Source organism: Ictalurus furcatus, chromosome 15 (assembly GCF_023375685.1).
Source record: "Ictalurus furcatus strain D&B chromosome 15, Billie_1.0, whole genome shotgun sequence".
NCBI classification, from domain to species: domain Eukaryota; kingdom Metazoa; phylum Chordata; class Actinopteri; order Siluriformes; family Ictaluridae; genus Ictalurus; species Ictalurus furcatus.
In genome coordinates, this window is record NC_071269.1 from 16126931 (window position 1) to 16149688 (window position 22758).

Here is a 22758-nt window from a genome sequence, read left to right on the forward strand (position 1 = left end):
GGCAGTTTAAGGATTGATTTGAGCTCTGTCATCTGAATAATGTCTATAAGCTCAAAGTTACATTTTTTTTAAACATGGTCAATGTCCAGATTATACCAGATTCTGGTATGGCTACAATCAGTGGCTTCTACTGAATCTAGCTTAGAAACAGAGCTTTTTTTTTTTTAACCAAGAACAGCCAATCAGAGCTTCGGCTGACTCTTTTGTTCAGCATCCTCCAAGATTCTATGGAGCCAAGGTTATATACTGTATCTTACAAATTACCATGTGACTACACTGCCAAGGGCACAGAAACAGCCGCACAGTGCTTTTATGACTAGTACTTTTATTCAGTGTGCTGTACCTTCACACATGGAAGATAAGATGTGAAGATAACCTTCACATGCTGAGCAGTTGCCTCGTTAAAAGATTTAAAGTATTAAATGCGTTAGAGCATTTTATATTAGGCACAATGATGTGGGAATAACATAAGCAATTAGTCCCATGAGGATATCTTTAAGTGATATAATTTATGTATAAGTTTCAGTGTTATGTGATCAATAATAAATTACAACACTATGAGGTAATACAGATTAAATAACAGTAGTGAATGTGAGCAGACTGAGGCACACCAACACAAACCGGCTCTGAAATGAACAGACACCACTTCACTGCTACAAATATGAATGCCAGAAATGCAATATTCACAGTGCCACTGATTGCATGCACTGGATGATACTGACCGGCAGTAAATCTCTTTGGCATCAAACTTTAGCAATTGCAATTTTGATAAGCACCATTAGATCAGATACCAGTAGATTTACAGTCAAAAGCAAGTTTGCATCAACCATGTTTTTTTGTTTTTAAATCTATAAATCTTTTAAACATGGGTGTACCCTTCATGAAATCAACAATTCAAAACCGCATGCAAGTTTTTGTGATCATCTTGGTCTTCAGATCTAATCTGAATAAGGCAGTCTGGCAAATGAAGAATCATAAGGAAGAAATGTCTGTGAATTCATGTGGATTACAGAAGTGGAAATTAAAATGTTGATCAGCACACAAACACTTTTTTCCCCAAATGCATTGAAGAGAAATGTAGCTAGAATTACAAGGATGATTGACATACTCTATAAGTAATGACAGCTTATCAACATACTCCAAATATTCAATATCTTATATAACTATCTGATATTCACAAGATATTCATGTCTAGTAAACATGCTGTCAGCAATGTCATCTCTTACTGGCTATTAGGAGGATATCCTCTTAAATCATATTATCATTGAGTATGGAGGCCTAGAATACCAGTGATAAATTTTTAACTGGTTAGATGAGATACAGTTACTGGGAGGGAGATCTGTTCAAAAAGGCCAGCTGCTGTATGGACTAAAACTGATGAGCATAGCCTGTTAACAATGCTGTACAGAGCCTTGTGTTCATGTTATACATTTGATCTGATAAAGCACAGAAACATTGGCTCCAATAAACAACAGAAACAATGGACAGACTCATAAGACCTGAACATTTTTGTATGCATAGTGAATTATCTTGATAACTAAATAATGTTTTCACACAGGAAGTAAAAAGTGATGTCCTGTTGTTCTCATACAAGGAACTCATGAGGACATACACATAAAAAATTATTCAGGAAAAAAAGTGATGTCATCATATTAAGACAGTTGGGGTGTCACAGGAAATCATTTTAGACTGTGAAAACATTTGAGAATTATGTGATCTTGTTTGAGAAATGAAAATTGCACCAGTTATGAGAAGTGGAGCCAAACTTTTTGACAGATTGCTTATTCATAGGCTAGAGCTTGGGTGCACAGATTATAAGAACTTGGTAGCACAGTGGTATAATGAATGACCCTGAAGAACATTTTGCATATAGTAATATAAAATTTCACCTTTTCCTTTTCTTTGAGCCAAATTCACTATAATTGATGGCACTATTATAATTACAGTGCCATCCACATACTGCACACACTGAAGGAGAGTGGTGTGTTTTTCAAGTGGGGCATGTTGATGCCAGAAGATCCTAACTGAAATTCTAGAATGACGCGACGCACATGGACATCTTCGGTCCCCTTTAATTATGGAAGATAGCAAATAGAGTATCACTCCAAGCAGACTATGTAGGATCAGTTGGTTCTTTAGCAGTAATACTGGGTAACATTAACCCAGAAAGAAATAACACCTCTGATTTAAAATAAAGTCCAGTGAGTTATGACATGCAATGAAAATTAGGGTTCCTAGACAAATGTTCAGGGTTGAGGGATGAATGACAACTTCCTTGATGATATTTTCCAAGATGCTGAAGGAGAATTTTCTTCTGCAATGGGAGAAAAACTAGCCCTTCCTGGATTCTTGAGTTAGTCCAGGACTTCTAATCGTAACTTCTTCTCACTATAGAAATGAATTCCTACAATTCTCTGCCTCATGTGAAATAACTGTAATATAATTCACTAAGGAAAACAAAAAAATGATGCGAGGAAAATAACAGCCCTAAAAACCCATTTGCTGGCTAAAAATGTAAGACACCTTTTCCCTTGATGGATAGGACAAAATGTTCTTTACAGATGCAGTTTGGTAAGCATCATTTTTTTATTCTGCAAATGATTATAAGCAGTCCATTTTGACCCTGAAATAATATCATTACTTCCCTCATCAATCAAGGATATAACAACATATCATGGACTGTTAGTCATGCAATTTAAGCTCATACACACACACACACACACACACACACACACACACACACACACACACACACACACAAATACTAGTGTATAAGGTGTCTAAGCTAAATTGTGATAATACCACACTCGCACTACCCAATAACATGTGGGAATTCTTCTATCTGAATCAAAGTCCAGAGGGCCCCTAATATCAGTAGTGGATTGACATGGGAAGGTCATAATTTATCCAAATATCGATGTTCCATCATCTTTATAGAATGTCCTGTTACTGCTCCCCATTGCCAGACAGGACAGTCTTGACCAATGTGCCTACCTGCCTCATTTACGGTCATGACTAATTACAGTTTGTCAACATAAAACTGTAGGTGATGATGAATGGCCAGCGGATCATAGAGAATCACACCATCCACAACAAAACAAAAAATATGATTCCGTGCACACGAGGCACCTCATACACATCAATCCTGTCAGTAGTCCACTGTAACCTGAGGATAAGCTCGAGCCTCAGGTTACTGTGAATTACTAACATAAATCAACATATATCATAAATCATCATGGAGCCTCCAAATAGCCTTAAAGACTCTGAGCCAAATGTCACAATTGGCTGATGGTAAATAACAACGCAAATAGTGTTCACTGTATGAGCAAAAGAGCAGCAGTGGGAGAATGGCTGTGCAATCTGAAAATATAGACACTTTGTCTTGACAGACTTTCAGTATGACTGACCTAGTATCATGTCTGACCTGTATTCTTTTTCACTACTACTACTGTAATGTGTTCCATTATAAATATTGATCCACAACATATATGATCATTAAATTCACTGTTACTCTAATGTCCTCCTGTATTCTTGCTTGCCTTGACTGTATAACTCACTAGAATAATGGTAGTAAACTTGTTAAAACACAATTTAAAGATCCATATGCACATAGATGTTTAAACATTATTCCTACCACATAAATGTTTCACTGTTCTGAGCACCATGGCCCTAACAGAACTACTCTTTTGCATTAAGAGAACTATGTCTAATCATTTGCATTTACTGTACAAAGGCAACTGACTTGACTAATAGTGATGCTGATGCTATTTGTCTGAGTACATTAATTCATGTGAAGCTGATACACATGGAGTTGAAGTTTCTTTAATCCTTAAGGTTGTTGTGTTATTTGTTTTTTTGTTTTTCAACTTTGTAGTTTTCTATAGGTTTATTTTGTTTTCCTAAATGCTGTGCACAGAACCCAGAAGTATACTTTGGCATTGAGTACAAAACTCCTTCAGACAAATTGAACATCAGCTGAAGTTCACTGCCAAATAATGAAAATGTATTTAAATATAGTAATTATATTTGATTATAGTGCAGATCAAGCTTTTCAGTTTACTCTTTCCACAACTCATTCATTTACACTGGCTGAGACCTCATTCATTGGAGCCTGAAGCTTCATTTAAGGCCTTACTCTCTATGAGTATGTATAGTGTAAATTGTCTATTGTGTATTATGTGTATTGGACAATGAATTTATTATAAACACGAATAACAACTGTAAATGATCAATTGATAGCTAAGTGTGCACAAATTCACTTTCTGTGCATGATGAACTTAATGAGGCTTCAGTGATTAGATTTTATTCTTAATTTTTGAATCTTTAGTGTCATATCTGCTTGGCTCTGTTGATTATAGGATTGTTAACTTTAGTATTGCTTTAGTGCGTCTGTTGGTAAATTGCTTATTAGTTGTCTTAAGGTGGTAGTCAAGAATTTAGGCTCCCTTAAGGTGAGAACTGTGGCAGGGCTTACGTGGAAATATTGAGGATGCATCTGCACCCTCAAAAGAGAAACACTGATTAGGTAGTGTATCCCAATTTACACTTTCTAGCTTAACCCTTCCTAAGCTATCCTTCACATTAGACTGGACTTCTGCCTGACTAAGTATCACCTCAGCCTTGAAGGAAACTGCCACAATACAGAGGCTGTACTACCAGCAATGTCATCTACCCTATATTGTTGTCTCAGTCTCAAACACTCTTGGTAGGTGGGCTCTGGAACTGCCACTCTGTCATCCAAAGCTGACATCATCTCAGCTTTAGTTTCCCTTTACACTCTCCACTTTCTGGCACTGACTGAGACCTGGAAATAAACCTGGATCACTTCAGAGAATTCAGCAACACCAGCTGCTTTCTCTCATACTCCACAAGAAACTGGCAGGGGCAAATGAAATTTAATAGAATAGCTGGACATCTTCCATAGTCTCTGCAATTCTACTGGTACCTTACGTACTCTACCTGGAGATTTCTACTGCCTTGACCTTCAACTGCCCTTCTGAATCACAAGAGAGGAAAAGTTCAGGACAACAATTACCATGATCGTAACCAGTATGGCTCTATAATGGCACCCTCCACAGAAATGATTCATACTGCTAGAGCAGCCAAACTATCATCAGTCCTCATCCTACTTGACCTATCAGCAAGCTTTGACATGGTCAGTCACAAGACTCTTCACAAGCTATCGAATTAATGCCACAGTGTTGTGGCAGTCTGCTATTTACCTGGAGGGATGGTCAGGAGGATCCAAATCTACTCCATACAGACTCTCCACTGGTTTTCCACAAGACTCAGTGCTTGGTCCTTTTCTGTTCTTCCTCTATATCTGCTCTCTCAGTGAGGTAATATCCTCACATGATTTTTCATATCACTGCTATGCTGATGATACTCTGCTTATACGCTCCCTTTCTCCTTCAGACACTCGTGTTTTTGTAGAGATATCAGCCCGAATAGCCAGAGAATCTCAGTACTGGCAACTAATCCCAGAAAGATTGAACTGCTGTATATCCTTGGAGATTAATCATTGTGTCAAGAACTTATCTCCCTGCAGAACTCTCAGATCTGTCAATGAACCTTGGGAGTAGTTCCAGACAACGATCCTTCATGTTAATCTGACTCATGAAGGGTTCTTCTTTACAACATTAAGAGGATCTGTACATTTCCTACCACAGCGGGAACTCAGATCCTTTTCAATCCTTAGATTGATACACTGCAACTCTCTTCTTGCAGGTCTTTCCTTGCATGCAATCCCACCCTTACAACTGATCTAGAATGCAGCCGCATGACTCCTTAAGATTTCACACAACATCCCCTTGCTTTATTCCATCTTCTGGCATCCTGGAGCTGGCCACATAAGATTTCAAACACTTGCCTACAAAGCCAAAAATGGACCAGCTCCAATTTATCTGAAGGCACTTATCAAACCTCAAGATACACGGAAGGTATGCATCAATCTTTTTCTCTGTACTGGCACCCAGGTGGTGGAATGAAGTTCTCCTGGCTGTCTGAACAGCTGGGTCACCGGCTGTCTTAACATGAATATTGAAGGCCTACCTCTTCACTAAGCACTAAATTCTTTCTAACAAGGTTTTACCTTGATAGTATTCTTAGACTCTTAGATATGCTTTTGATGGAGACTACAAAGCACTTCTGTAAGTTGCTCTGGATAAGAGTAACTGCCAAATCTGTAAATGTACATCTGCTCTATAAATGCACTCATATTCATCAAACCTTGTGTCTTATTATAACCATACAACTTATTATTCATAATCGGGCTGAGTATATTGTATGAATAATCCTCTAGTGGAAGATTATTCCACATACAAACAATGCAATAAGGCTCTTCTGCCTGATAGAACAAAAAAGTGGGCAATTGATTATTTCCTCAAGGTTGGCACTATCAAAAGCTGGTAGATGTCTTAATTAAGCCCCAGCATGCAAACACACAAAACCTGTCAACATTGCAGCTGGCTAAACACTGTCAGCTAAGTTCAGTTGGAAGACATACTGGCACACTTATATTCTAAGAAGAGGAAGACTCAATACAAAATCAATCAGCACTGCATAGCCAGGAAGCTAACCTTCATATGGTTGATTCTATTATCTGGATGTACAGATGAAGAAGTACAGTTAAATAAAACATGCTTATGATCAACTGTGTGAAGTCTTAATCCAAGTGATGGAGGGAGGTGTTAAGAGAGCTTCTATCAATGTTTTTTTATTTAATTTTCTTGCGTCACACTTATATTTCTGATTCGCAGTGTCACACACTGCTCACCCACATATTGCTCATTGTGGGAAGAGAAAGTAAAAAACATAAGTGTACAAATATGCCATCAGCTTTTCAGACCATCCTCCAAATCACACCATATCCTATAAACTCTAGCTAAACTATGCACCATGTCCTACATACCACCACCGCCGATGCAAGCCAAGGATCCATCCAGCCACTGGCCATCCCCTCTCCACTCTGACCCTGCTAACAGAAAAGAACTCCACCACAATCAGTGCCCCTAGCCTGTGGACACTATAAATTTAAAAGGTTGTAATGCTAGATCCCAATGAGTGATCCTCACATTGCCATCCTTAGCATCAGCAAGTGATTTTCAGGTGAAGAAAGCTCCAAACAGATGTAAGCCATCAGGATGTATCAGATTAGGTGCCACCCCAGGAACTGTCTAACCTCCTTTTTGGTGTAGTGACCAAATGCTCCTGTGAAATATCAGACAAGCTAGCCTATTTCAAGAACTTCAGGATCACTAACACATACTCCATATATCACAGTCAATCATTAATATAAATGATTTTATAATGTAAATAGGTGTAGAGGGGTGATGGTCCGTGAGCTGGTGCTTGAAAAAGTCTAAATAAAAAAGTGAACTGAGTGTTGAAAAAATTTTTTCTTTGAACTTTGGAGACAAAAGTTTAGTTTTCTCCCCTGCTCAGTTCCACCAACCCTGTGCATATGGCTGTGCATAACCAGTAGCCATATAGGTTGCCTAAAGCCAAGAGAAAAGTGGTTCAGGAGGAATTGGGCAAAATTGTTAGCAAGCTAGGGTCAGAGTGCAGGGTCAGTCATGATAAGCACCCCTGGAGCAGAAAGAGTTAAGGGCCTTGCTCAAGGGCCCAACAGTGGCAATTTGGCAGTGCTGGGGCTTGAATGCCCAACCTTCTGACCTCAGTTCTATATCTCATAATTCCTATGTTTCATGTTACTTGATGTCTTCAGTCTGTACATGATTAGTTCTCTGGCTTGTTGCGTTTCTTTTTTCCCTTTTTTGGGCCTTGGCCTGCATTCTTGATCTTCTTATGACTTTACCCACACTAAACCTTGCTGCTTGGTTTTTAATGCTATGTTGAAGTAACACAAAAAAAACTCTGCGCATACAGCCTCAATGATTACTGAAAAAAAACTATTCTAAACAAATAATGTTCTAGACAAGGCAAATCTCCACAGATAGCACTGGTAATAGAGAATTAAAGGGACATATGTGGCCCAGCAGAATCTGCAGTAATGTATATCTTCTGTCCTCACTAGCTCCAGTCCAAAAAAACTGTAGCCATTCATGCTTGACACAACTGCCTGCTGACTTGTTCCTATTTGTAAGGAAGTGTGACAGAATTCCCCAGTGAATGAAGAGTTTTCTGTTTCAGTGATTTATCTAAATACAATTTATTCCTGGTACTGTGTAATAGGTTTGATTCCACTCACTCCAAATGTGATGTTCAGCTAAATCTTGCAGGATAAAGCATAGACTAGGGAATTGGTAGGTGTAGGTAACCCTAGATATATGTTAACAGCTGCTCCAGGGCCTCAGAACAATGCTACTCCTTAGCTGACAGTCTAAGAGTAGCAGTTCTTCACCAGTATTCTCCAATATAGCCCTTCCTTACTGGGTCACAAATCGCACTCCATCTGCTTGACATAGCAGCACCTCCACAGTGTCATCTTGCACAATGGTCCAATATCAGAACTGATCCAGTTTACAGATATGGACCAACACAGATTTACAACCACTCCAGTTTAATAAAGAATATTTTTATATGTGATCCTAAGTTGGTGCAAGTGCAAATGTTATTTCTGATATCTTTTCTAAATGTAGCAGTGCAGCATTTAGGAGCAAAATGCTCCTACTGTTCATCATTGCTTTCGCTGTGTCTTTAGCTGAACAGTCATGAGGTAAATGGTAATGCTTATGAGTTCAGTGATGATCAACACTTTGAGCAACTCTAATGTCAAGCTGAACTAACTAATGGCATTCTTTTGTTAATATCTTCATTTGTAGCTTGAAAGTCAACTGAGTTCCTGCAAACAGCCTCTCTAGACTGACTCAGAATGTTTGTACACATACAGGTAGCATATACCTGCATCCAGTCAATGGCAACAATGGTGAATAAAAGCATTAATTTACTAATATATACTGTATGTATTGTAATCAGAACATTTTTGTCTTCGTTTTGTATATTACAATTTAGTGCACAAATGTGGCCCAGTAGTGTTCAGTACCATTAACAGCTGTTTGGTGCAAACTTGGTTTAACTCCGCATCATGGATGTGACTGCCAATACTGTATATTTTGCGAGTACTATATATTTTGCGACTCTCATGGATGCATGCAGTAGCCCAATATACACTAGAATGATGTAGGCTATAGACATTAATTGGGTAAACATCTAAGGCAAATTAAATTAACAAGTTAATTTAATAACAAAAGACACCTTAGGACTCTAACTTCATCTTAACTTGAAGATCTTTTTCTCTTGTTTTGTCTAACTTGCTATTCTCTGCTCAATTATTGAATGGTCCTAGCACTGCAAGTGGAAGGGGTTTTGTGTAAGAGACCCCTGAAGAGTTTTCTTTATTGTGGTCCTCACCAAAGTGCTTATATAGCGAGCTCATGGGCACTCTTTTAAAGAACTAAATGGGACATCCTACAGCCTTGCAAGGAATGCGCAAACAAGGCCCATTAGGACCTTAACTGGTCCATTTGGGACAGGCCATCTGACGCACATATGCCTGTATGTATGTATACCATATGTATCCTTCTCAGACTTCAGAACATAACTCATTAACATCTATCAAAATAAAACCAGTTAGCAATGAATAATTTCTATGAAAACATTACCTCCCTAGTAACTTAAACCAAACAGATCTATGATATAATCTTGAATACATCACTGGTGAACAACTGATGAAGACGAGTGGTAAAATGTCCCCAGGATTATAATGCAAAAGCAGTCACTTTAACTTACTACACAGAAGAAAAAAAAATTTGCGTGAAATTTACTCAAGAAAAGTGTGGTAACAATCTCTACACAAAAGTTTTAACTAAATTTAACTAAGGATATTTTGAGTAAGATTTACATGGCATGAATGATTATTCTCCTAAAAAAAAAATAAGTAAATGTAATTAGTATTTTAATTGTTTCATAAGTACATTTTGCTCAGATTTGAGCTAAATTAATTACATAAATCTCAACAACAATTAAAAAGAACACATCACCTAAACAGTATCATTACTACTAAATGGTCATTAACACGTTTAATGGTTCCAAACAGATGTAGCAGGCCAATGAGTAAATGCAGTCATATTTAGTCATATTTAGTATTATCCACATATTTACATGAAATAATTTGGTACAGAACACAGCATTTAAATAATTCTAATAATTAGTTAGGTTTTTTTTGTGTAAAAATCACATTTGTTTTTGTCATATTTACTGAACCACTGAATAATTTTTTTAGTAGACATTCAACATGACTTGGTTGACTAAAAACCCTGAGAAAACATGGAATTTACTAAATACTAAACCTAATTTGAATAAATCTTGAATAAATAACACTACTTCTTAATACTTTATTTAATCTCCATTAACCTCCTGGTCTGATATTCTGAATTCAACTCTTTCTGCCCTAGCACTTGAAATTGATGGATTTGTGTCAAACAGACTGTGAAGGGCTTGTGTAATGGCAGCATGAATCCATCTTCATTACTGGCCAGTCAGATTGAAGTGACTCTACTATTTACAGCTAAAGAAGTAGAAGACAGGAACCACTGGTGTTTATATACTAAATTATTTGGTTTATAGTATGTACTTATACAAATTGCTTCTTAGTTCTACTTTCTCATCTCTTCTCTTTCTTCTCCACTCTTACTGATGTGAGAGGTAAAGAAGAAAAGGGGCTTCTTATCATTAATTCATTCATTCCACAGTGGGGAAGAGGGAGCACTGCAGAGCGCACTTATTTGCCTGGGAGTTCACAGACACACACCAATCAGAAAGAGAGTGTGCAGGGGGTACTTTCAAATCACACTGCCAATTTAGGATGGAACACCATGACTGCATACCCAAGAGGGATCTCATTTGAAACTAAAACAGACACTGATCAAATATGCTGCCTGCTCTACCCATACAAGTTTTTGTGCATATGAAAGAAAGCCATTTATGAGAATGTACACACAGTGACACTGAGAGCTATATCTTCATGTTAGCAAAGCAAAGACATGTCCTCTATACTACTGAGGCTCCTGTGTCATTTAGGGTAGCTGTTCTGATCTGATCAGATTTCATCAGACTCTTATACATGTAATATTTAACACAAAGGCTGACGAGATAATAAAAAAGAAAATAAGATACTAACCTTAGCTGACTAAAAAGTAGATTTTATGTCCATAGTACCAATATCATAGCTTTAAAAATACATTTAAAGGTGGTGACAATAGATATTAGCACTAAAGGGTGCAAAATAAACGGATGGGGTGATTTAAAAGCTGCTCGAATAGTGAAAAGCCACAAGAATGATTCATGTATAATATGATACAATTTGAATGGTGAATATCTGACATTCTGACATGGAAATCTAAAACATAACACTCCATAGAAGTTGAAAAACTGCAATTTGTAGTGATTCTTATGAACTAAAAACATACCATTTTGGAAAATACCGTCTTATTCAATGCAGAATGCATCACTTTTGAAATATGCAATTATGGAGGAATCAATTAGATGTGAAAGTGTGGAAGACAAAAGCCATTTGGAATAGCAATACGTGGTGAGATTGCCTTTCAGAGAAAGGACTGGTGTTCAGTTACACATTAGGTTAATATGAAGGTAAGATATAGTGTACATTATCCTACGTTCTTACAAAGTGCTTTTGATGTGCTCTTAGTCAAATTACAGAACTGAAGAATGAGTGAGGAATAGATTTAATTTGAGAATGGCACACTGTACATCTATTGGGAAAAATACTTTTTTTGTTAAGTACAGTGTTTAAAAAAAAATTACATGTCAGTGGTTGATCTATTAGACCTTGCATTTTTAATTCTGTCCTATGCAAATTGGGTTTCATACCATTAAAAAGTCCCTTTTTTTGTTGCTGGGTCTTGTGCTTATTCCTCTTTAGAGATTTTGTGTGTTAATTTCATGTATTATATGGGAGGGTGCAGTTTGTGAATTATTTTGTAAAACAAACAAACAAATAAATAAATGAAAAGAAGAAGGAGAAGAAAAGAAAGAAAGAATTCTGACTGGTTTAGCTTCATCTGTCTGGCAAGGAATGAATTTCCCAGAATTTTTTTTTAAATATATTTTTTAAAAACACTAATAAAATGACACTCTACAAAAAACCACAAAGGTACACAATCACATCTGCCAGAAACAGCACCCTGTCCTTCCTTATAGTTTACCCTTAATATATATTGACTGCATGTGATTCCTCTTACCTATATTTCATGCCGTTCCGGACGTAGTGTTCACTGGATGAAGGAAGGTTTTGCACAGAGAGCTGGCCCAGGCTGCGTGCCACCATGGCCACAGTGCGAAACTTATTCTTGGTGCCCAGGCTGGGGCTACTGGCATTCTGCCGATTCAACCGATCCTCTGTACTACGGCTTACAGCCCGGTGGTCTGTGCACACAAAAGAGACCTGCATGGTGCCGGTAAAATACAATGGGCAGGCTTAACGCAATGAGGGGGAGCTCAAGATGTCCTAAAATCTCCTCACAGCAGGTACTAAGGGGGTTTCCCCTCTTTAAAGTTTCTCCAGGTAATTCCCGTCCTTTTCAGCCCAGAAGCTGACAGAAGCAGTTGTAGAGATAGTAGACAGATATAATTGCTTTCCAGTAGGCAGGCATGACCCAGTGCTCTCTACAGAAGATCAGTATTGGTTAGAAGAGATGTCACAATGTGTGCATGAGGGAGCGCTTCTGAGCGTGTACTGGAGACTGATCACATCGGAAGAAACTCCTCATTCTACCACGTCACGATTCAACTCTCCACGCGCTGCTGAGCTCTCGCTACAAAGTCAGGGTACTCTGATCCTCTCCGCTCAGCTCTTTTCTACACTCTACTCCCACTCTCCCAAATGGATCTTGCGCTCTTTTCTCCCACTCTCTCTTTCACTCACTGTTCATTTCTCACAGTTTCCTGATCAGTAATATATGTTGAGAGAGAAGAAAAAAGCCCACGAGAGCAGATGGATAGAGAGAGCAAGAATTTGGGAAGGAGTGACCTCGAGCTATTCTTTGAGATCTGTTTGCATCTTGATATTCAACATTGCCTATGCATGACAAAAAGACTACAGCAGCCAGAAGGACACACACACACACAAGCCAGGCATGACATCACAACAGAGAAATAGAATTAAGTACAGTGCAAAGAGGCAGCAGCAGCAGTCATACTATGCTAAGGCTTTGTTATCGTAGAGATTTTTTAGCAAATTATTGTATTATGGTTTTTTTTTTATTCCAGTAGAGAGTTTCAGCTGGGTAATTATGTGTTGCAGATGAATAGAATTTTGAATTAAACAGCTGGCAAGAGATTATGCAGCCTGACCTGCATTAAAATTCACCTCAAGTGAACAAAAATGCATAATATCAGCCTTTATTACTTCTTCTTCCCTCCACTTACACTCATTATTATAATCGCAAACTATTACACATCAAATCTATTCATGCACTGTAGCTTTATGAATATTGAATAAAATAGTCACAGATTCAATAGACTGTTAGATTTTATATATAATTGGGTTTTGACCAGTAGTATGTTAGCAAACTAACTAATTAAAGGTTGAATTAAAGTTGGATGAATCTATGTCTCTGATGTGGTTTTGTATTCCCATATCCATATTCAATATTGCACAATGAGCTTTAGAAAGGGTACAAATGCCAGCATGAACGTTGAGGGCACAGTGTGTTGTGTTCTTTTGATGAAACATGGACTTTTATGGCATCCAGACACAACAGACCATAATTCAGTGAGAAAAAACAGGACAGGGCCGTGCCTCCTAAATTTAGCAGCACTCCATTCACCCAAGGAACACAAAATGAAGGAAAGTGTATCTGAGGAACTACAACCTATAAAAACTTCATGAATTATAAATGCACTTGTAATAGAATTTATAGTAGCCAGTTTATGTATTCATAAGTACTTATTATTATTATATATTATACGTATATATAACTGTATACAGTGCATCCGGAAAGTATTCACAGTGCTTCACTTTTCCACATTTTGTTATGTTACAGCCTTATTCCAATATGGATTAAATTCATTATTTTCCTCAGAATGGGCGCACAGTGACTTAGTGGTTAGCACGTTCGCCTCACACCTCCAGGGTCGGGGATTCAATTCCCACCGTGGCCCTGTGTGTGCAGAGTTTGCATGTTCTCCCCGTGGTGCGGGGGTTTCCTCCGGGTACTCCGGTTTCCTCCCCCAGTCCAAAGACATGCATGGTAGACTGATTGGCACGTCCAAAGTGTCCGTAGTGTATGAATGGGTGTGTGAATGTGTAAATGATTGTGTACCCTGCGATGGATTGGCACCCTGTCCAGGGTGTACCCCGCCTTGTGCCCGATGCTCCCTGGGATACGCTCCAGGTTTCCCTGTGACCCTGAAGGAAGGATAAGCGGTATAGAAGATGGATGGATGGATGGATTTTCCTCAAAATTCTACAAACAATACCCCATAATAACAACGTGAAAGAAGTTTGTTTGAAATCTTTGCAAATTTATTAAAAATAAAAAACAAAAAAAGCACATGTACATAAGTATTCACAGCCTTTGCCATGACACTCAAAATTGAGCCCAGGTGCATTCTGTTTTCACTGATCATCCTTGAGATGTTTCTACAACTCGATTGGAGTCCACCTGTGGTAAATTCAGTTGATTGGACCTGATTTGGAAAGGCACACACCTGTCTATATAAGGTCCACAGTTAACAATGCATGTCAGAGCACAAACCAAGCCATGAAGTCCAAGGAACTGTCTGTAGACCTCCGAGACAGGATTGTATCGAGGTACAGATCTGGGAAAGGGCACAAAAACATTTCTGCAGCATTGAAGGTCCCAATGAGCACAGTGGCCTCCATCATCCTTAAATGGAAGAAGTTTGGAACCACCAGGACACTTCCTAGAGCTGGCCGCCCGGCCAAACTGAGTGATCGGGGGAGAAGGGCCTTAGTCAGGGAGGTGACCAAAAACCCGATGGTCACTCTGACAGAGCTCCAGCATGTCTCTGTGGAGAGAGAACCTTCCAGAAGAACAACCATCTCTGCAGCACTCCACCAATCAGGCCTGTATGGTTGAGTGGCCAGACGGAAGCCACTCTTCAGTAAAAGGCACATGACAGCCCGCCTGGAGTTTGCCAAAAGGTACCTGAAGGACTCTCAGACCAAAGTTTGAACAAAGATTGAACTCTTTGGCCTGAATGGCAAGCATCATGTCTGGAGGAAACCAGGCACCAGTCATCACCTGGCAAATACCATCCCTACAGTGAAGCATGGTGGTGTCAGCATCATGCTGTGGGGATGTTTTTCAGCGGCAGGAACTGGGAGACTAGACAGGATCGAAGGAAAGAAGAATGCAGCAATGTACAGCGACATCCTTGATGAAAACCTGCTCCAGAGCCCTCTGGACCTCAGACTGGGGTGAAGGTTTATCTTCCAACAGGGCAACGAACCTAAGCAGACAGCCAAGATAACGAAGGAGTGGCTACAGGACAACTCTGTGAATGTCCTTGAGTGGCCCAGCCAGAGCCCAAACTTGAACCCGATTGAACATCTCTGGAGAGATCTGAAAATGGCTGTGCACCGATGCTCCCCATCCAACCTGATGGAGCTTGAGAGGTCCTGCAAAGAAGAATGGGAGAAACTGCCCAAAATAGGTGTGCCAAGCTTGTAGTATCATACTCAAAAAGACTTGAGGCTGTAATTAGTGCCAAAGGTGCTTCAACAAAGTATTGAGCAAAGGCTGTGAATACTTATGTACATGTGCTTTTTTTTGTTTTTTATTTTTAATAAATTTGCAAAGATTTCAAACAAACTTCTTTCACATTGTCATTATGGGGTATTGTTTGTAGAATTTTGAGGAAAATAATGAATTTAATCCATTTTTGAATAAGACTGTAACATAACAAAATGTGGAAAAAGTGAAGCGCTGTGAATACTTTCTGAATGCACTGTATATGGGCATCCCTAAAATTGAAGGTTTAGTAAACATGTAAGCTCTAGAATAAAATAAAAAAAGCACAAGGAGCACTGGTGTTATTAGTCTACTCTAGAATGACAAAATCAACACATTTTGCAAGCAGGTATGTATAGGTCAGTTTAAAATTGACTAGACAGATGAGATACATTTTACAATTTGATGCAAAAATATTTCTGCATTATTTAGTGTGAAATTATATTATGTCATCATTATCACTTAATTTGTGCCAAAAAAAAAAAAGCTCAGAAGTAAACAAAGTGGAAATTTGGAAGTTACATTTTAAAAGGAATACTACCAGTACTTTTTTATTGGGTATTTTAAAATCACAACTTAAGCCCTGTTCACACCGGGATGATTTTCACAGCGCGAAAAACGGTCCATTTAACACCCTAGTGGCGGTCAGTGGGAGTGTTCACACCCAGACGTAAAATGCGTATCGTCAAAGCATACATTTTTTTTATGTCGAGGGTTTTTTTTTTGGCCGACCAATTAGATTTGTGCTTTTGTTCACGTGCCCAGAGCTGCTGAAGTTACATAAAAGTATGACTTGATGGTGCTTAAGTACAAAACTGTCTTCCCAGCGAAGAAGAAGCCGAAAAGCAAGACAAAGAAGAAGCAAGCACCCACCATTTTAGTGAGAGTGTATAAGTGACATACCCTAAATAAAATGCTCACTGCTAATAAATCCTTCTGCCTACACACATAAACAAGGTGTCCAATAAATACTGTTTAAGTGTATTTATTATGCTGTAGCTATTTTTTGACGACACTGAATTGCAAGTATATATTCTAAATGATCCATTTAATTCTTTCAATGTTGTTTTCCACTGATTGATAGTCCATTGTATTTATTTTGCACCTGGCATATATATGCATATACGTATTCTTGACCTATAATTCAAATAGCTAAGTGCCCCATTATTGAGTCGTTGTATTATTGTATATTGACCACAAAAAAGACTATTCATATTCAACACTTCATCATTTTGCAGGAACATTAACATTTTGGGGCACAACAATAATTGCCTTATACCCACCCCTCTTAAAAAAAAAATAGATAAAAAAAATAACACAATCTGGGTCTTCCCATAAGTATGTGAATGCTATTGATCATTACTTATTTAAAAAGAGTATACTGTTTAAAATTAGATCTTTAAGGATTTCGTTTTAACGAAGTATTTGCTGCAGTGGCCAAATTACCAAATACCTTACATTTCGCAAAAGTGCATACGTGCTTTAGCGAGTTTGCAAAAAGTGTGTGAGCGGCTTAAAGGTGTAAATACTGGCTCTCTTCTTTTGCTCAGTGATAAGCAGTGATAAGCAGGTGTCAGAAACAGAAACTTGTGCAGTGCCACCTAGTGTACCAGGGTATTTCTGCTTTTCAATAAATGCCATCTATTGAATATTTGCACTTTCATTCAGCTCGTTGCTCATGTTTAACGCCTGGGTGTGTACACAATAAATGTTAAAAATACGGAACGTTTAATGCGCTGCGAAAAATGTCCTGGTGTGAACAGGGCTTTAATATTGCAATTAACAATGGCAGCAACTTTTAACTAATTAAAAGTCATGTTAACTAACATGACAGTTAGATTCATTCAATCAATCATAATTTTACTATTCTTTGCAAAACCAATTTAGAAAGGAAATATTGATATATGCATTTAGAATGCACTCTATTTTTAACTTCTTGATTAAAGCTGGGTGCGCACGGTGGCTTAGTGGCAACGTTCGCCTCACACCTCCAGGGTCCGGGGTTCAAATCCCGCCGGGGCCATGTGTGTGAGGAGCTTGCATGTTCTCCCCGTGCCGTGGGGGTTTCCTCCGGGTACTCCGGTTTCCTCCCCAGTCCAAAGACATGCATAGTAGGCTGACTGGCATGTCTAAAGTGTCCGTAGTGTATGAATGGGTGTGTGAGTGTATATGTGATTGTGTGCCCTGCGATGGATTGGCACCCTGTCCAGGGTGTACCCGCCCTGTGCACGATGCTCCCTTGGATAGGCTCCAGGTTCCCCATGACCCTGAAAAGGAGTAAGCGGTAGAAGATGGATGGATGAATGGATGATTAAAGCTTTAAAGTAGAGAACATGACTTCGTCTCTCAGATATTGTATTAAAGCCAAATATACTCATCAAAAAAAGAAATGTTTTGTAAAATCCAAATAAACTTTACAGATCTTTATTGGAAAAGCTTTAAACGATGTTTTTCATGCAGGAGGTAGGCAATTAAGGTCACAGTTACAATAACTTAGGACACAAAAGAGACCTTTCTACTGACTCTGAAAAACACCAGAAGAAAGATGCCTAGGGTTCCTGCTCACCTGTGTGAACATGCCATAGACCTGCTGCAGGGAGGCATGAGTACTGCAGATGTGGCCAGAGCAATAAACTGCATCAAGGTACCATGAAAGTACCATCTAGGTAAAACCCTGTTAGAGGGCAGTTATTAGGAGTTAGTACAGCAACAAAAAAAGCAAAAGGCAAAAATAATTATGGTCATTTAAGTGCTTAGTTAGGAGGCATGTCTTATTTTCATTTGAAGACCGCCAATGACCAAGTTCCATAGTTGGAGTGGCAGTACAATTAAGGAAGGCCTTCCTTGTACCTTGAGGGATGGTGGCGCTAAGTGAGGCGTGCTAGAGGCTCAAAGAGAATGTGATGCAGAGCGGGTTTGATACATGGCTTTGGGTAGTTGGGGGCTGTACTGTTTTTGGCTTTGTAAATAAGCATCAGTGCTTCAAATCTGAACTTGGCAGCTACAGGAAGTCATTGGAAGAAAATCTGCATTGGAGTGATGTGGAAGAACTTGCAGAAATTGAAAACAAGTCATGTAGCTGCATTCTGGATCAATTGCAGAGGTCAAACTGTACGCATAGGAAAACCTTCCATGAGCGAACTGCAGTAGTCCAATCTCAAGATGACAAGGTGGTGGTAGCTCAGTGGTTAAGACATATGAAATCATGAGTTCAAATCCCAGCATCACCAAGTTGCCCAACTGGAACCAGTTGTATAAATGAGTTAAACATAAGTTGGCCTGGATAAGGGTGTCTGCTAAATGCTGTAAATGTAAATGATGAGGGACTGAACAAGCACCTGTGTGATGTGGCCTGGAGAGAAATGGAGAGAAATGACCAGATGCTCCTGGTGTTATAAACCCATTTGAAACACATTTTCTCTCTTTTCTCTTTTGGGGGTAACCAGGCCTTAAAAATGCTATGACTTTACTTCATTGAGATATAGTGGAAAATGTGAAGGGTTTTCCCAGGCCACCAAACATATGAAATGTAGAAAATATGTTCAGGAAGGGAATACTGAATACTGTCATCAGTTCTGTCATCCTCAGAGATTACATCTATCACATAATCCATTGCCACAAAGCCGGTAAAGTCCGCATGAATAAGGGAAATTTAGGGATTCAGAGTATGGATTTAAATGTCAATTAGGTCAGTGGATGAGAAACCTAGGTAACTTCAACTACTGAACAGAGAACAGACATAGAGCAATTACATGTAAATCATTTTATTGTAAAAATCATACTCTATGGATGGAATGGACACACCATGAAAGACTTGAACTTTCTAATGGAGAATTGAGAGATGTGTAAAGCGTGAGAGGACAGAAGCTGTTGAACTAAATCAACAGAACCCTATACAAAGACCATGAGAATGACACACACTTCAGCATAGGAGTGTATTTTACTTCCCCTACCTGAACTCAGAACACTCAGAGCACTCACAGCACCCAGCCATAAGTGCCACTGCGGCCATGTTCAAGCAAGAGAGCTGCTCTCATGGATGTAGATTACAGCCTACAAATGCTTAGAAACTTAGTCCATTGTACCACTGTCAAGCTTAGTGTCATCACTGCTGAGTGTCATCTCTAGCATTCCAGTGTGCATACAGTACCAGTGGTTTCATGTTTATTGCCTTTAAGCTAGTGGGTAAAAAGTAGTGGTGTAATCATATACAAATTTCACACTGTGATATGTATTAACATTTCTGCACCTGGATACAATAAATTTTTGATGGTGCTGCAAATCCCAAGAAGATGTTCAAGACTATTAACAAAATTCTTAAACCTATTAACTCACCTATTTGTTCTTCTGCACAGCAGTGTAATATCTTTCTCAATTTCTTTGTGGAAAAGATTGAGAAGATTTATATGTCTATCAGCTTTGTCCCTTTGTCTGTAATTCCTGAGATTCATTCATCCAATTTTCTTTTAACTGTTTTTTTTCTAGCTTTTCAATAGTTACTATTGATTATATTTCAAAATTAGTGATGAACTCAACTGTATTCTTGACCCTATTCCAACATTTGTTCTTAAGGGGGGTGTGTCATCAATCACCACTCATTTTGAATATTGTGAACACCTCCCTTATTACTGGTATTGTCCCCCATGCTCTAAAGATTGCAGCTATAACACTAGACCTTAAAAAGCCTGGGTGTGACATGTCTGACCTATCAAATTACAGGCCTATTTCAAATCTTCCTTTCTTGGCTAAGGTTCTGGAATGTGTTGTCGTGGCACAACTATATTCTCACTTGTCCCTCAATAAGCTTTTAGATCCTTTTCAATCTGGGTTTAGACCAGGACACAGTACAGAGACTGCTTTGGTTCGAGTTATGAATGACCTCCTTGTAACAGCTGACTCTGGAGCTCTTAATATCTTGGTGTATATATCTGAATGCAGCTTTTGACACGGTGTGTCACTCTATCTTGATTGATAATGTATCGTGTTGCCTTCTTGAGCATCAGTGAATGTTTGCATCTTATGTTATAATTGTGTACGAGTCCATCAGTTTTCCTCAGTGTGAAAAGATGGATCTCAACATCATATAGCCAGTTTTGGAAAGGGATCAAATATGCAGAATATGCTGGAAAAGCAAAGAATTTGCAGGACGTGGAGGACTTTTCTGAAGAACAGTGGGCAGTTTAACTGTTCAGGACAAACAAGGGACTCATGAACAACTATCACAGAACATAAAAACAGTTCTAGATCATCCAGGTAACAACACACAGTATTAAGAATCAAGGGTATGTAAACTTTTGAACGGGGTAATTTTTATAAATTCAGCTATTATCTTGTCTTGTGGACTATATGTAAACATCTGTTGTGTAAAATAGCTTATTCAGGACAGTGCTAAATAAAAAAAAACAAGATGGGATTTTTATGAGCCCTCTAATTTTGTTAATAGTATTAAGGTTTAGCAGATTCTGCAAGGGGTATGCGAACTTTTGGGCACAACTGTATGCTGCACTGCATACTTTAAATCAGGGGTGTCAAATTCAAATTCTGCCCAGGTCACAGCAGCATTTTTGTGAGACCCTGAATTGTTTTTAGATGTCACTTTTAAACGCAGCAAACAGGTGTTGATTTTAACCCATATTTCAGACCACAGTCAAGCCACCTGTAGTAGAACCCAGAGTGTATGTATATATAGCAACATATGGTAACTGGTCTTAGGATCAGGAGCCCGTGCTGTACAATGGTGGTCACTATGCTACAGATCTGCTGTGAACTCTGGATAATGTGAAAATGTTGAGCAGTAGTATACTATGGGCCATTTCAGTATTATTTTTTCCAACCCCACATGAGCCAAATGATGCATGTACTCTGTTGCCAGTAAAGTACGGTAAAATGTAAATGTATAATATTTTTACAATGTATATTTTATTCACTTTCAGCCCTGGTAGACCATCATAGAACTATATGGCTGTCTATGTGGCTAGAAATATCTCACACCTGTCCTGTAAAGTTCATGTGCAATTTCTGTAAAGGATTTTTGGGTTAATGTACTCTCTGATTTTTGCATGTCCTGCTAAAACAGAAGGGCTGTTTCATTGTCCAGTAAGTTCTTTTCTGAAAGTCTGTAGATCACATCACAGAGTGCAACAATCTCCCATTGTTCTTTGCTTTTTCCTTCCCAGCACTTCAAACACTTCTCCTCCATTTAGTGTGCCAGACCCTCTTTCTTATTTCCTTTCAACGGAAGCTCAAGTTCAGAAGCTGCAGAAAATCCTCCATAGCCTCTCAGTCATTCTTCTTAATTACACATGCCCATTTTTCACTACAGTGAACATGATGACTCTGTCAGTGTCAGTGAATTAATATTGACAAATCCATCAAAAGGTCAATGTGCAAATGTTTTGAAAAATAGTTCAGTAGTGTGAAGTCGTGCACACATCTCTATTCTACATGAGTTTTTCAAGTACACATTTTTACTGCTTTGATGAGCTTGTGGCCAACAAATCAGAATGCAAAGTCAAGATTGATTGTGGAATCTGGGAATGATATTGAATGAGGTGTAAACACAAAAATTTGCCATAGTCAAGAAATACTAACCTTATCATGATATCTTATCCTATATATCCTCTTAGTGGTTGTACGACCACAGACAGGAGCGTCTAAGGGAGAGAAAATAAGTGGTGTACTAAAAGCACTTTGAGATTCCATTACAAGGAACCTAGACGTCGAGTATCCAGACAGGACATGATTATCAACTTGAAACTCAAGGGCTTGGACCAAGATAAAATGGTTACTGGAAATGAATGAATGAACATTGTAAAGTGCATTTTTTAGTTACTTCAGCCTAATAGGCAAGGATATTAAAACTAATTAAGGTTGGCACACAAAGAAGATACCTTAGTTATATCTGAAAATATATTGTTAGATACATCAGGTTGCTTCAGAAGACTGGATTTGTTCAATCGTCAGAATTTCAACAGAGTGGAAGAGTAATGCAGTACCAGAGACACAGATGGGCTATCACATA

At 38.6% G+C, this 22758-nt stretch overlaps 1 protein-coding gene across 4 annotated transcripts in view; it reads right to left on the reverse strand.

Moving 5' to 3' along the window:
- The window catches only part of kcnab2b (potassium voltage-gated channel subfamily A regulatory beta subunit 2b), a 53519-nt gene that overhangs the window by 26315 nt on the left and 4446 nt on the right, over positions 1 to 22758 (reverse strand). For 2 of the 4 annotated variants that reach the window (XM_053643194.1, XM_053643196.1), the window contains exon 1: positions 12222 to 13407. The exons of the other annotated variants lie outside the window; for them this stretch is intronic. In XM_053643194.1, the coding sequence (XP_053499169.1) occupies positions 12222 to 12430 (209 nt within the window). In that variant the 5' untranslated portion in view covers positions 12431 to 13407. Of the gene's footprint in view, positions 1 to 12221; positions 13408 to 22758 lie in introns of those variants that run through there. 4 annotated transcript variants of the gene reach the window in all.